A 14253-nucleotide genomic window follows, 5' to 3' on the forward strand; every position below is an offset into this window, starting at 1 on the left:
TGCTGTCCGCATCCGCATTTCCCGAGCGCACACCGAAACTGCGGACAAGAATAGGCATTTCTATGGGGGTGCCGCCGGGTGTATTGCGATCCGCAATACACTACAGACGTGTGAATGGAGCCTTAATATTGTATAATTGATCTGAGAATGGTTGAGCTTGATGGACCTGTGTCTATTTTTGAACCTATATAACTATGTAAATAGTGATCACCGGGAATGGCACTGGCACTGCTGCTGCCTTATTAAACGCTGTGTGTAAAAAGATTGAGCTGCAGAAATAAAAAAAAAAATAATAATGCCTCTACTAGGTGCACTAATGGCTCAGCTCTGCAGTAACCAGCTCTGACCACTACACAATGGATGGAGGTGTGCAGTTCCAGTGCCAGCGCTACTCCTAAATAGCTGAAGAGGCGAGGTGTGGGGAGTCAGACCACTGCCACTCTAAGGCCCCTTGCAGATGAGCGTGTGTGGATTAGGTCCGGATGCGTTGCGAATGCGTTCAGTGAAAAATGCACCATTTCACAAACAAAGTCATTCAGTTTTGTCTGCGATTGCGTTCAGTTGTTCAGTTTTTATCGCATGGGTGCAATGCGATTTAATGCGTTTTGCATGCACATGATAAAAACTGAAGGTATACAAACAACATCTCTCAGCAGCCATCTGTGATTTTCCGCATTGCATCCGCACTTCTATGGGGCCAGCGCTGCGTGAAAATCACAGAATATAGAACATGCTGCGATTTTCACGCAACGCACAAGTGATGCGTGTAAACCAACGCACATGTACACAGACCCATTGAAATGAATAGGTCCGGATTCCGTGCGGGCGCAATGAGTTCGCATCACGCCTTGCAACCGCGCGGAATACTCACTCGTCTGCAAGGGGCCTAAGGGCTCATGCACACGACCGTATGTATTTTCCAGTCCGCAAAAAAAACGGATACGCAAAAACTACGGATGACATCTGTATGCATTCCGTATTCTGCGGAACGGAATAGCTGGCCCCTAATAGAACAGTACTATGCTTGTCCGTAATGCGGACAATAATAGGACATGTTCTATTTTTTTGCTGAGCGGACATACGGACACGGAATGCACACAGAAGCATTTCGTTTTTTTTGCAGCCCCATAGAAATGAATGGTTCCGCATACGGTCCGCAAAAAAAAACTGAACGGACACGGGGAAAAAATACGTTTGTGTGCATGAGCCCTAATATGGATGGCCTACTCTGAAGATAGGCCATCAATATGTAAATCCCAGAAAACCCCTTTAAGAAATTTATCAGCACCAAATTTTGGAACTAAAAATTATATAGTGTTAAAAAGAAGATTCATTTTAAATTTGCCATACACTTTAGACCAAGCATGACTGAGCACACATGTTAATTTCAATGGAGAGAGTTATACATTTTCTAGTAAAGAGTGGTGAAATCTAACATACCTGATTGTTTCACCCAACATGCGCCACTAGGGGACAGTCCTGAGGCCTCTATATGCCAAGATTAATCTAATGTGTATGAGAAACTTTACTAATGAGAAGCAGATAACCTTAATCTCCATTTGCATCATGCTTGGAGAATACAGATTTTAACAGTACCTGCAAAAATGGGATGGAGCTGAACAACTGTACATCCGGCATCTGATGGATTCTTTGCAAACCTATACCCATACATTTGGATTCCACTACCATTGATTCCATTATATATCAACCTGTCAATTCTGGGTCCTGGATCCAAAACTCCTCCAGATATTATATACAGTATATTCCGAGAGAACTCTCTGTGACTAAAGCTGTCTTCATTATTTCAGGAGCAAAAAATTTTGGTTGATTATGATGACAAAGGATATCTTCTTCAAATCTTCACCAAGCCAATTCAGGACCGACCGACCCTCTTTCTAGAAGTTATACAAAGATATAATCATCATGTGAGTCGTTCTGCTATATATACACATACATAACACCAGTTCTGTTCATTACCTAACCTGCACAAAGTAGATGAGGGATCTTTAGGAACAGATTTAAATCTAAGAGTAAGGGCTCATGCAGACGTCTGTTGCCCGGCCGTGTCCGTATTGCGGCCTGCAAACTGTGGGTCCGCTATATGCAGGCACCGGCCATGTGCTCACCGCATCACGGATGCGAACCCATTCACTTGAATAGGTCCACAATCCAGAAGGTGCTGTGCGGAACGGAGGTACGGAACCCCATGGAAGCACCACGGAGTGCTTCCGTGGGGTTTCTCTCCGTGCCTCCGCACTGCAAAAAAAATAGAACATGTTCTATTTTTTTGTGGTGCGAATAGATCATGGACCTATTCAAGTTGAATGGGTCTGCATTTGTCAGCGGAATCCGCACGGATGCTGCCCGTGCATTGGGGAACGCAAATTGTGGTCCCCAATGCACGGAACAGCCGAGCAAAGGACGTGTGCATGAGCCCTAATTCAATTAGATGAATGCACTAAACTGATTTATTGCATATATGAGCCAACTTTAACATGGGCCTGTCATGGCTATCATCGTGCCCCTTCTAAGATAATTGATATGACTGAATAATATATCCAGAACTATGCAGTATATGTAAATCTTTGCTGGCAGACTTACTTATTTGCTCTCCAGGAGGTGAGTCCTATATTCTCATGAAGAAAAGCTGTCAATCATTGTAGAAGGTTTTGGGGGGAAGGGGCTCTTTGGACATGTTAGAGAAGACAAGCAAGTCTGGTAGCATAGATTATTAACTATATGCAATATACAGTCCTGATCAAAAGTTTAAGACCACTTGAAAAATGGCAAAAAATCATATTTAGCATGGCTGGATCTTAACAAGGTTCCAAGTAGAGCTTCAACATGCAACAAGAAGAAATGGGAGCGAGACAAAAAAAAATTTGAGCATTCAATTAATGAAAACAACGAATAAACTAAAACAGGCTGTTTTTCAGCTGATCAAAAGTTTAGGACCACACCTCCAAATAACCCCTAAACCCCCCCAAAACAGAAATCCAACTTCCAAACATGAACTCAGTAATGAGTAGCTCCACCGTTATTGTTTATCCCTTCAAAAATTTGTTTCGGCATGCTTGATGCAAGCGTTTCCATGAGGTGAGTGGGAACATTTCTCCAAGTGGTGAAGACGGCCGCACGAAGGCCATCTACTGTCTGGAACTGTTGTCCATTTTTTTAAACTTCCCTTGCCATCCACCCCCAAAGGTTCTCAATTGGATTTAGATCAGGGGAACACGCAGGATGGGCCAAAAGAGTGATGTTATTCTCCTGGAAGAAGTCCCTTGTCCTGCGGGCATTGTGTACTGTAGCGTTGTCCTATTGAAAAACCCAGTCGTTACCACACAGACGAGGGCCCTCAGTCATGAGGAATGCTCTCTGCAACATCTGGACATAGCCAGCGGCCGTTTGACGCCCCTGCACTTCCTGAAGCTCCATTGTTCCACTGAAGGAAAAAGCACCCCAGACCATTATGGCGCCCCCTCCACTGTGGCGCGTAGAAAACATCTCAGGTGGGATCTGCTTGTCATGCCAGTAACGTTGGAAACCATCAGGACCATCAAGGTTACATTTTTTCTCATCAGAGAATAAAACTTTCTTCCCCCTTTGAATGTCCCATGTTTGGTGCTCTCTTGCAAAGTCCAAACGAGCAGTTCTGTGGCGTTCAAGGAGACGAGGTCTTTGAAGTTTTTTGTTTTTAAAGCCCTTCAGTCTCAGATGCCGTCTGATGGTTATGGGGCTGCAGTCAGCACCAGTAAGGGCATTAATTTGGGTCGAGGATCGTCCAGTGTCTTGACGGACCGCCAATTGGATCCTCCGGCTCAGTGCTGAGGACATTTTTTTGGGTCTTCCACTTGACTTTTTTGTTCCATAACCCTCAGGATCATTTAAGAAATTCCAAATGACTGTCTTACTGCGTCCCACCTCAGCAGCGATGGCGCGCTGTGAGAGACCCTGCTTATGCAGTTCAACAACCCGACCACGTTCAGAAAGGGAGAGGTTTTTTTGCCTTTGCCATCACAACGTGTGACTACCTGACAGAAAATGACAATGAATCCACATCTTTGCACAGATTTGACCTTTTAAAGGCATGTGGTCCTAAAATTTTGATCAGCTGAAAAACAGCCTGTTTCAGTTTATTCGTTGTTTTCATTAAATTGAATGCTCAAAAAATGTTTTGTCTCACTCTCATTTCTTCTTGTTGCATGTTGAAGCTCTACTTGGAACCTTGTTAAGATCCAGCCATGCTAAATATGATTTTTTTGCCATTTTTTAAGTGGTCTTAAACTTTTGATCAGGGCTGTATGTATATTGGCAGCATGGTGGCTCAGTGGCTAGCACTGGTGACTTGCAGAACTGGGATCCTAGGTTTAAATCTGAATATCTGCAGTTTCTATGTTCTTGCTGTGTTTGTGTGGATTATCCCTGGGTAGCTCCATTGGGGACAGTGGGTGGTGGTAAAGTCCTGTGGAATATGTCAGTGTTATGTAAGTGAGTAAAATAAATATATATATGAATAATCAGGCTTAAAGGGGTTGTCTCACTTCAGTAAATGGAATTTATAATGAAGACAAAGTTAATACAATGTATTGGTACCTAATGTATTGTGATTGTCCATATTGCCTCCTTTGCTGGCTTGCATAATTTTTCCATCACATTAAACACTGCTCCTATCCAGGGGTTACAGCCACCGCTGCAGTGCAGATACGAGGTGGCTGGGATTGGAGATACTGGGTATGAATGGCCACCAGAGAGGCCAACGCTTTTTTCTATAGTGGTCATAACGCCTAGAAACGAGTTGTGTATAATGTGGTAAAATGAATCCAGCCAGCAAAGGAGGCAATATGGACAATAACAATACATTAGTAAGTGCCTTGTATTAAAGTGGTTGTGTCACTTCAGCAAACAGCATTTATCATTTAACCACTTCCCGTCCGCCCATAGGATATAAACGTCCGGGAGGTGGTTCTCTATTTCTGAATGGACGTTCCAGAACGTCCGTTCAGAAACTGCAGCTGCACACTAATCGTGCAGCTGCTGATCGGGTTGCCCGCTGTCAGTGACAGCAGGGCAACCCAGAGAGAATGCAGGGACAGTGCCCAGGTGTCCCTGCCTTCTAGATCGCTGCATACACAGCGCTCACTGAGCGCTGTGTAAACAGAGCAGGAAGCGCTATCCGCTTCCTGTTCCGGCCCGGCGGTCATGTGATCGCCGGGACCGGAGAGTGCAGGAGCTGTGTGAGGTCTTTCAGAGACCTCGATCAGCCCTGCTCTGAGGCTGTACAGCGCTGTATTGCGCTGTACAGCCTCTCTGGGGGGTGTATTTCCCCTGTAACTGGGGCTACTATGTCAGCCCCAGTTACAGGAGAAATCAACAGTGAAAAAAATAAGAAAAAGTGAAGTAAATGTCCCCCAGAGGTCTTGTATGACCTTATGGGGAACGAAAAGTGTAAAATAAAAAATAAAAAAATAAAGTGTTGAAAAAATAAAATAAAAAAAAGGTTTCACATGTAAAAAAAAAAAAATGCCCCAAGTAAAGAATAAAAAAAAAAAATGTTAAAAATAGAAAAAATTTAATAAAATAGACATATTTGGTATTGCCGCGTCCGTAAAAAACAGCTCTATAAAAATATCACATGACCTAACCCCTCGGATGAACACCGTAAAAAAAACTGTCAAAACGAGCAATTTTTGTCACCTTACATCACAAAAAGTGCAACACCAAGTGATCAAAAACGCGTATGTCCCACAAAATGATACCAATAAAACCATCACCTCATCCCGCAAAAAATGAGCCCCTACATAAAAAAATCTCTCAAAAAAAAAAAACTATAGCTCTTAGAACATGGAGACACTAAAACATCATTTTTTTGGTTTCAAAAATGCTATTATTGTGTTAAAGTGAAACAAATAAAAAAAGTATACATATTAGGTATTGCCGCGTTCGTAAAAGCCAGCTCTATAAAAATATCACATGACCTAACCCCTCAGGGTGAACACCGTAAAAAATTAAATAAAAAAAAACTATTTTTTGGTCACCTTGCCCCATAAAGTGTTATAATGAATGATCAAAAAATCATATGTACCCAAAAATAGTAGCAATTAAACTGGCACCTTATCCCCTAGTTTCCAAAATGGGATCACTTCTTGGGAGTTTCTACTGTAAGGGTGCATCAGGGGGCTTCAAATGGGACATGGCATCTAAAAACCATGTGGAGTTCCTTTCCTTCTGTGCCCTGCCGTGTGTATATACAGCAGTTTACGACCACATGTGGGGTGTTTCTGTAAACCGCAGAATCTGGGTAATAAATATTGAGTTTTGCTTGGCTGTTAACCATCGATGTGTTAAAGAAAAAATTGGATTAAAATGGAAAATCTGCCAAAAAAGTGAAATTTAAAAGTTTGATCTCCATTTTTCTTTAATTCTTGTGGAACGCCTAAAGGGTTAACAAAGTTTGTAAATCGGTTTTAAGTAACTTGAGGGGTGTAGTTTCTACAATGGGGTCATTTATGGGGGTATCCACTATGTAGGCCCCACAAAGTGACTTCAGACCTGAACTGGTCCTTAAAAAGTGGGTTTTGGCAATTTTCTTAAAAATTTGAAGAATTGCTTCTAAACTTCTAAGCCTTCTAACGTCCTAAAAAAATAAAATGACATTTCCAAAATGATGCCAACATAAAGTAGACATATGGGGAATGTTAAGTAATGAATATTTTATGAGGTATCAATTTCTGTTTTAAAAGCAGAGAAATTCAAATTTAGAAAATTGCTAATTTTTCCAAATTTTTGGTAAATTTAGGATTTTTTCATAAATAAAGGTGAAATATATTGACTCAAATTTATGACTATCATGAAGTACAATGTCTCACGAGAAAACAATCTCTGAATTACTTAGATAAGTAAAGGCGTTCCAAAGTTATTACCACATAAAGTGAGATATGTCAGTTTTGCTAAATTAGGCCTGGTCAGGAAGGGGGCAAATGGCCCAGATGGCAAGTGGTTAAAGAAAGTTAATACAAGGTAATTACTAATATATTGTTATCGTCCATATTGCCTCCTTTGCTGGCTTGATTCATTTTTCAGTGCTCGTTTCCATGGTTACGACCACCTAGCAATCTATCAGTGGTGGTCGTGCTGCACACTATAGGAAAAAGCACCAGCCTATGTGAGCTGCCACGGTCCTGGCCACCAGAGAGGCCGGCACTTTTTCGTACACTGTGCAAGCACGACCACCGCTGATGGATTACAGGGTGGTCGTAACCATGGAAACAAGCAGTGTATAATGTGATAAAAAAATGAATCAAGCCAACAAAGGAGACAATATGGACAATAACAATATATTTGTAAGTGCCTTGTACATGCGTCACATCCAGATGAAAAACTCACTTGTGTGAAAGAGGGCTAATTCTTCAGTTTCACGCACGTGAAAAACGCATGCAATACGGACGGAAAACAAAACGCAAACACTGCAGAAAAAACTGATTGAACTTGTCTGCAAAATCATCAGTTTTTTTCCTGAACAGATCCTGACACAACCCGTATCGCTCATGTGAAAGAGGCCTAAGGCCTCTTTCACACGGGCGTCACGTGTGAGGGCCCGGACAAGATGCGGGTGCGTCACAGGAAAATGCGAGATTTTTCCACGCGAGTGCAAAGCGTTTTAATGGTTTTGCACGCACGTGAGAAAAATCAGCATGTTTGGTACCCAGATCCGAACCCTTCACAGAAGTTCAGGTTTGGGTTAGGTGTTGTGTAGATTTTATTATTTTATTATTATTTTATTCTACTCTCCAGATCACATCTCACCACCTGTGCACTTGACCCAATCCCATCCCACCTCATCCCTAACCTCACCACAGTGTTAATCCCAGCCCTAACTCATCTCTTCAACCTATCAATAACCTCTGGTGTCTTCCCCTCTGCTTTTAAACATGCTACCATTACACCCATCCTCAAAAAGCCTTCACTTGACCCATCTTCTTTGTCCAGTTATCGCCCCATATCACTTCTTCCGTATGCCTCAAAGCTAATTGAACAACATGTCCATTCTGACTGTCCTCTCATTTCTCCTCCTGCTCCCTCTTTGACCGCCTACAATCTGGCTTCCGACCCCACCACTCGATTCAGACTGCCCTTACCAAAGTCACCAATGACTAACAGCCAAAACAAAAAAACAATACTCTGTCCTCCTTCTCTTTGACCTGTCCTTTGCCTTTGATACTGTCAACCACTTCCTTCTGTTGCAAACTCTCTCATCTCTTAGCATCATTGACCTGGCCCTCTCCTGGATCACATCATACTTCACAGACTGGACGTTTAGCGTCTCTCCCTCTCGCACCACCTCCTCGTCTCATTCCCTCTCTGTTGGTGTCCCGCAAGGTGCTGTCCTAGGACCCCTGCTCTTCTCTATCTACACTTTTGGCCTGGGACATCTCATAGAGTCTCATGGCTTTCAGTATCACTCTTATGCTGACGACACACAGATCTACCTCTCTGGTCCAGACATCACCACCTTTATATCCAGAATCCCACAATGCCTATCTTCCATATCCTCCTTCTTCTCCTCACGCTTTCTAAAACTTAACATAGATAAAACAGAGTTCATCATCTTTCCCCCATCTTGCTCAACACCCCCAACAGACCTATCTATCACGATCAATGGCTGCACTCTCTCCCCAGTCAACTGTCCGCTGCCTTGGAGTGACCTTGGATTCTGCCCTCTCCTTCCGACCGCACATCCAAGCCCTTTCCACCACCTGCCGCCTCCAACTCAAGAACATCTCCCGCATCCGCGCTTTCCTTAACTTTGAATCTGCAAAAATGCTTGTACATGCCCTCATCATCTCCCGCCTAGACTACTGCAACATTCTCCTCTGTGGCCTTCCATCTAGCACTCTTGCACCCCTACAATCTATCCTCAACTCTGCTGCCCGACTAATCCACCTCCCACCCTGTTACTCCTCTGCCTCTCCGCTCTGCCAATCCCTTCACTGGCTCCCCATTGCCCAGCGAATTCACTTCAAAGTACAAACAAATACATACAAGGCCGTCCATAACCTGTCCTCTCCCTACATCTCTGAGCTACTTTCCCGATACATCCCCACACGCACTCTCCGATCCTCACAAGACCTCCTTCTCTCCTCTCCTCTTATCACCTCTTCCCATAATCGCCTCCAAGATTTCTCCCGTGCATCCCCCACACACTGGAACTCGCTACCCCAACATACTCTCAACTACAGCAGAATCCTTCAAAAGAAACCTGAAAACCTACCTCTTCAGACAGCGCTACAACCAGTGACCCTGCTGCCTCTATACCGCCATGACCAACTTCACCTGCACCTACTGTGTATTTCTCCCATACCATGTAGATTGTAAGCCCTCACGGGCAGGGCCCTCTCTCCTTCTGTACCAGTTTGTAACTCGTCTTGTTTATGATTAATGCAATTGTCTGTATTATGTATGTATACCCCTTTTCATATGTACAGCGCTATGGAATGAATGGCGCTTTAATAATAAATAATAATAATAATTATTATTTTCCCTTATAACATGGTTATAAGGGAAAATAATAGCATTCTTAATACAGAATGCTTAGTAAAATGTCCATTGAGGGGTTAAAAATAATAAACAAATTTAACTCACCCCATCTACTTGGTCGCATTGCGGATCTCCTCTTCTTTCTTCTGGACCTGGGTAAAGGACCTTTGATGACGTCACTGCGCTCATCACATGGTACATAACCATGGTGATGGATCATGTGATGGACCACGTGATGAGCGCAGTGACATCACCACAGGTCCTTTTCCTCCTGGGCATCAAAGAAGAAGACAGAAGAGAGGCCAGGCTGCGTGAACAAGTGGATGAGGAGAGTTAAATTATTATTATTTTTAACCCCTCCATCCCTATTTTACTAAGCATTCTGTATTAGGAATGCTATTATTTTCCCTTATAACCATGTTATAAGGGAAAATAATAATGATCGGGTCCCCATCCCGATCATCTCCTAGCAACCATGCGTGAAAATCGCACCGCATCCGCACTTGCTTGCGGATGCTTGCGATTTTCATGCGGCCCCATTCACTTCTATGGGGCCTGCGTTGCGTGAAAAACGCACAAAATAGAGCATGCTGTGATTTTCACGCAACTCACAAGTGATGCGTAAAAATCACCGCTCATGTGCACAGCCCCATAGAAATGAATGGGTCCGGATTCAGTGCGGGTGCAATGCGTTCACCTCACACATTGCACTTGTGCGGAAATCTCGCCCGTGTGAAAGAGGCCTAATAGTCCCAGACTCTGACCTGTGATAAAAAGGTCATAAAACGACATACATAAAGAGACCAAGTAAAGCCTATAAAATGTATATGTGAAAATAATACATAATTTGAACATATAAAGCCAACTCTGTGATCAATCTATTTTGCAGGGCTTTGGTGCTGGTAACTTCAAATCCTTGTTTGAAGCAATAGAAGCAGATCAAGATGCCAGGGGGAATCTTACGGTCGACAATGAAAACGGAGACCCTCAGGTGTTTTATTGAAAGAAACACGCAATAGAATAGACATCAATTTCCCTTATGTATGTCAAAAATAATAATAAAAATCTTTTACCTGAGTTATTACAGGTTGTGCTGGCCTTCTGTGCCCGTGTCCCATGGCATGATGTTATAATCCCGCAAATTGTTATCACAGAGATAGTGGATTCCACAGAACCTATTTATTCATTCTTTTGCTTAAAATTCTGATTGGTTATATTTCCTGATGATAAGGGCTCATGCACACGACTGTATATATTTTTCAGTTCGCAAACATGGATCTGCAAAAAATACGGGCTGTCTGTATTCATTCCGTATTTTGCGGAACGGAACAGCTGTCCCCTAATAGAGCAGTCCTATATTTGTCCATAATGTGGACAATAATAGGACATGTTCTATTTTTTTTGTTGTAGAACTGACATAGGGAAGCGGAATGCACACAGAGTAACTTCTGTTTTTTTTGCGGATCCATTGAAATGAATGGTTCCGCATACGATCCGCAAAAAAAAAAAAAAAAGATTGGACACAGAAAGAAAATACGTTCGTGTGCATGAGCCCTAAGACTGAACATAAGAAGGAAGTGTTGTCAGGGGGACATAAGCTTTTAGAGGCTGAAATTACAGGCCTCCTGGAAGAACAACTCCTTTTACGTTGGCGAGTGTAACATGCTGTATCGTCAATTGGCGCTCAAGTATCTGCCATTGAAAAAGAACCCTAAGGATAAAGGGGGAGATTTATCAAACACCAGTAGAACTGGCCTAGTTGACTATAGCAACCAATCAGATTCTACCTTTCATTTTCCAAAGGTGGAATCTGATTGGTTTCTATGGGCAACTAAGCCCATTCTACTTTACACCAGTTTGATAAATCTCCCCTAAAATGTTAATCTTTTCTTTTTTTTTTAACTCAGATATGCAGGTAGTTCTCCTGTAATCTTGTATTTGACTTTGAGTTTTGTCATGTCAAAAGTTTTTTTGTATAGCAAAAGTTATAGAATTGTCCAATATAAACCAACCAACAGGAACCTTCTTTCTTTGACTTCCAGGGAATATATAGAATATATGTCCTGATCATCAGCTTTGATTTACATACATGAGACAGGGGAGTAAATGATAAAGGTTTTTATTAAATTGCAGCAGCAGAGATTCTGAGAAAATCTGGGCTACTGATGCAGAAAGTATATTATAAAACTGCATAACTTTTCATTACACAAAAATAACGTTAACATCCTAAAACTGCATTACTCTCTTAACCAATAAGGGTATCAATTTACATCTCAGTTTAACCCTAAAGGGCATTTGTCAGCGGGATTAATCCTAGTAAACCAGCCATAATGCCTGGTAGGGCTGACCTTGCTGATTAAACTCTACTTTTCACCCCCCGATCTGTTTCTGCATTTAGGAAAAATGTGTATATATTTGAAAAAATGCAAATTAGGTTTTAAGTGCACTGAAGGCAGGCCCAAGCCACTAAGTGCACCTTAGCTCCTCCCCTCTGCTTCCCAAGACACTCCCCCACTCCGCTAGGTGTCCAAGTGGAGGGCGGAGCATCTTGGGAAGAGGAGTGGAAGAGCTAAGGTGCACTGAGGGGCTAGGGCAGCCTTTAGTGCACTTAAGCCCTGATATCTATATAATAAGAATTAAACACAGCATTATAACAATCACAACACAAAAAAGTACAACATAAAATATAGAAGCACAATACATAGCTTTTTATAGTGACAGTATGAAGCATTTACAACCGAAAAAGTGACATAATTACTAAAAGTTCTACCTCAGGAAAACTAGAAAACACCATGGGGGAGATTTATCAAGACCGGTGCTTACTGTGCTGGTCTTGATATCCCCTACGCTGTTGGTGGATGCTTCTAATTAATGATGAGGTATACGTCTTGTCATAAATTAGGCACATCCTCCAGCAGTCCATGCGCCTAAACAGAAATTTACGCACACAGATTTTTTTAGTGTTGCAATTAAATTATTTATTTCGTTCCACAGTAGTTTCATCCAATTGCCCAATATTTATCTTCAAGGTAAAAACTGAATATCTAGAACGGATGTTTCGGCCACATCAGACCTTCATCAGCGCTCACATTTTTTATCTGTTCTGGGAGGGAAGAATGGGTCTTCTGGGCTCGGATGTGTGGCCGCACACCGAGCCCAGAAGACCCATGGCTAGAACAGATAAAAAATGTGACCGCTGATGAAGGTCTGATGTGACCGAAACGTCCGGTCTAGATATTCTGTTTCTGGTGTAAATGAAGATAAATTTGTCTCTGCTGTTGACCACACCCCCTTTTTTTTTGCAAAAGTGGCAAGGGCAGCGTAAAGAGACACAATTTTTCCCCCCAAAAAGCCACATTTAAAAATTCACCACTTGCGACTTTTAAAAGCCACTTTTCTGGCATAAGGGAGATGATAAATATCCCCCACGTGCCATCAAGTGCAGCTTGGTGTTTTCCGAGAAATTAGATGTTGTGTTGGAACATGATCTGTAAAAACCACTTCATTGGAAAAAATACCATCTGTGGCAATCTGAACGGCATGGGTAGCAAAAACTCTTCTTCTATTGTGGCTGTTCCTTATGCTTTTGATTGCTTTAATTATACGAAATTATTTATCTTTTTATACACAATAGGCAAATATGAGCGACAGGAGGTCAGGCCTGAATTGATTGGTACTTCATTTTAGAATCTTCACTTAATCCATATAAATTACTGTTCTTTCCACCAGACATGGTGCCCATATACACTACAACAGGGGTAGGCAACCTCCGTCACTCCAGCTGTTGTGAAACCAAAACTCCCAGCAGGCATTCTTGCTCTGCTCCTCTCAGAACTCTCATAGAAATTAATAGAGCATGCTGGGAATTATAGTTTCGGAACAGCTGGAGTGTCGAAGCTTGCTGATCCCTGCACTAGAAATTTTAGATGGCCATTTTCTGAATGACTTAAAGGGGTTCTCCGGGAACTAAGAAAATTAAAATACTTATATATTACTTTATTATAAAAATATTCCCAAATACCTTTCATTAGTTATAATGGCTCGTTTCGTCTAGGGAGCAATCATCAGGGGAAATAAAATGGCCGCCGTCCTATTAGTACAGACAAAATCTGTCCTAATAACACAGCACAGAACAGGTTACTTCAAGACATTATGCTAAAGAGCTGCCTCATCCTATGCTCTGCTTCTCTTGTCAGGGATTATGATCCTGAATACAGTTTAATATGATCTTCAGCTGAATCTCTGTAGAAATGGAGTTCATGAGGAGACAGGGGTGTGGATAATGAGCAGCAGCGCTTGTATGCAGTCTCCATTACCAGAGCCTCACATTACCACTGTCTGTCCTGTCCATCCACTCAGTTCTTCATGTCTCCTCATGAACTCTCTTCCTACAGAGATTCAGCTAAAGATCTTATCATCTGTATTCAGGATGATAATCACTAACATGTAGAGCAGAGAGGAGAATGTGTGATAGGTTTTGTGTGCAGTAATAGGACAGCGGCCATTTTGTTTCTCCTAATGATTGCTTCCTAGACAAAATGAGCCATTATAACTAATGAAAGGTATTTGGGAATATATTTATAATAAAGTAATATATAAAGGGAACCTGTCACCAGTTTTATGGTGTCCTAACTAAGGGCAACATAAATAAGTGACTGATTCTCTTAATTGACCCAGTCAATCTGCCAACATCTTGTATTGAAAAGCTCCAGCTGATAA

General features: G+C 42.1%; 1 protein-coding gene across 1 annotated transcript in view; it reads left to right on the top strand.

Moving 5' to 3' along the window:
• The window catches only part of LOC120994812 (4-hydroxyphenylpyruvate dioxygenase), a 150452-nt gene extending 139837 nt beyond the window's left edge, over nt 1–10615 (top strand). Inside the window, exons 13-14 of the mRNA XM_040423639.1 lie at nt 1809–1925; nt 10424–10615. Coding sequence (XP_040279573.1) covers nt 1809–1925; nt 10424–10537 — 231 coding nt within the window. The 3' untranslated portion in view covers nt 10538–10615. The remainder of the gene's footprint in view (nt 1–1808; nt 1926–10423) is intronic.
• The last annotated feature ends 3638 nt before the right edge of the window (nt 10616–14253 follow it).

Source organism: Bufo bufo, chromosome 3 (genome assembly GCF_905171765.1).
Source record: "Bufo bufo chromosome 3, aBufBuf1.1, whole genome shotgun sequence".
NCBI classification, from domain to species: Eukaryota; Metazoa; Chordata; class Amphibia; order Anura; family Bufonidae; genus Bufo; species Bufo bufo.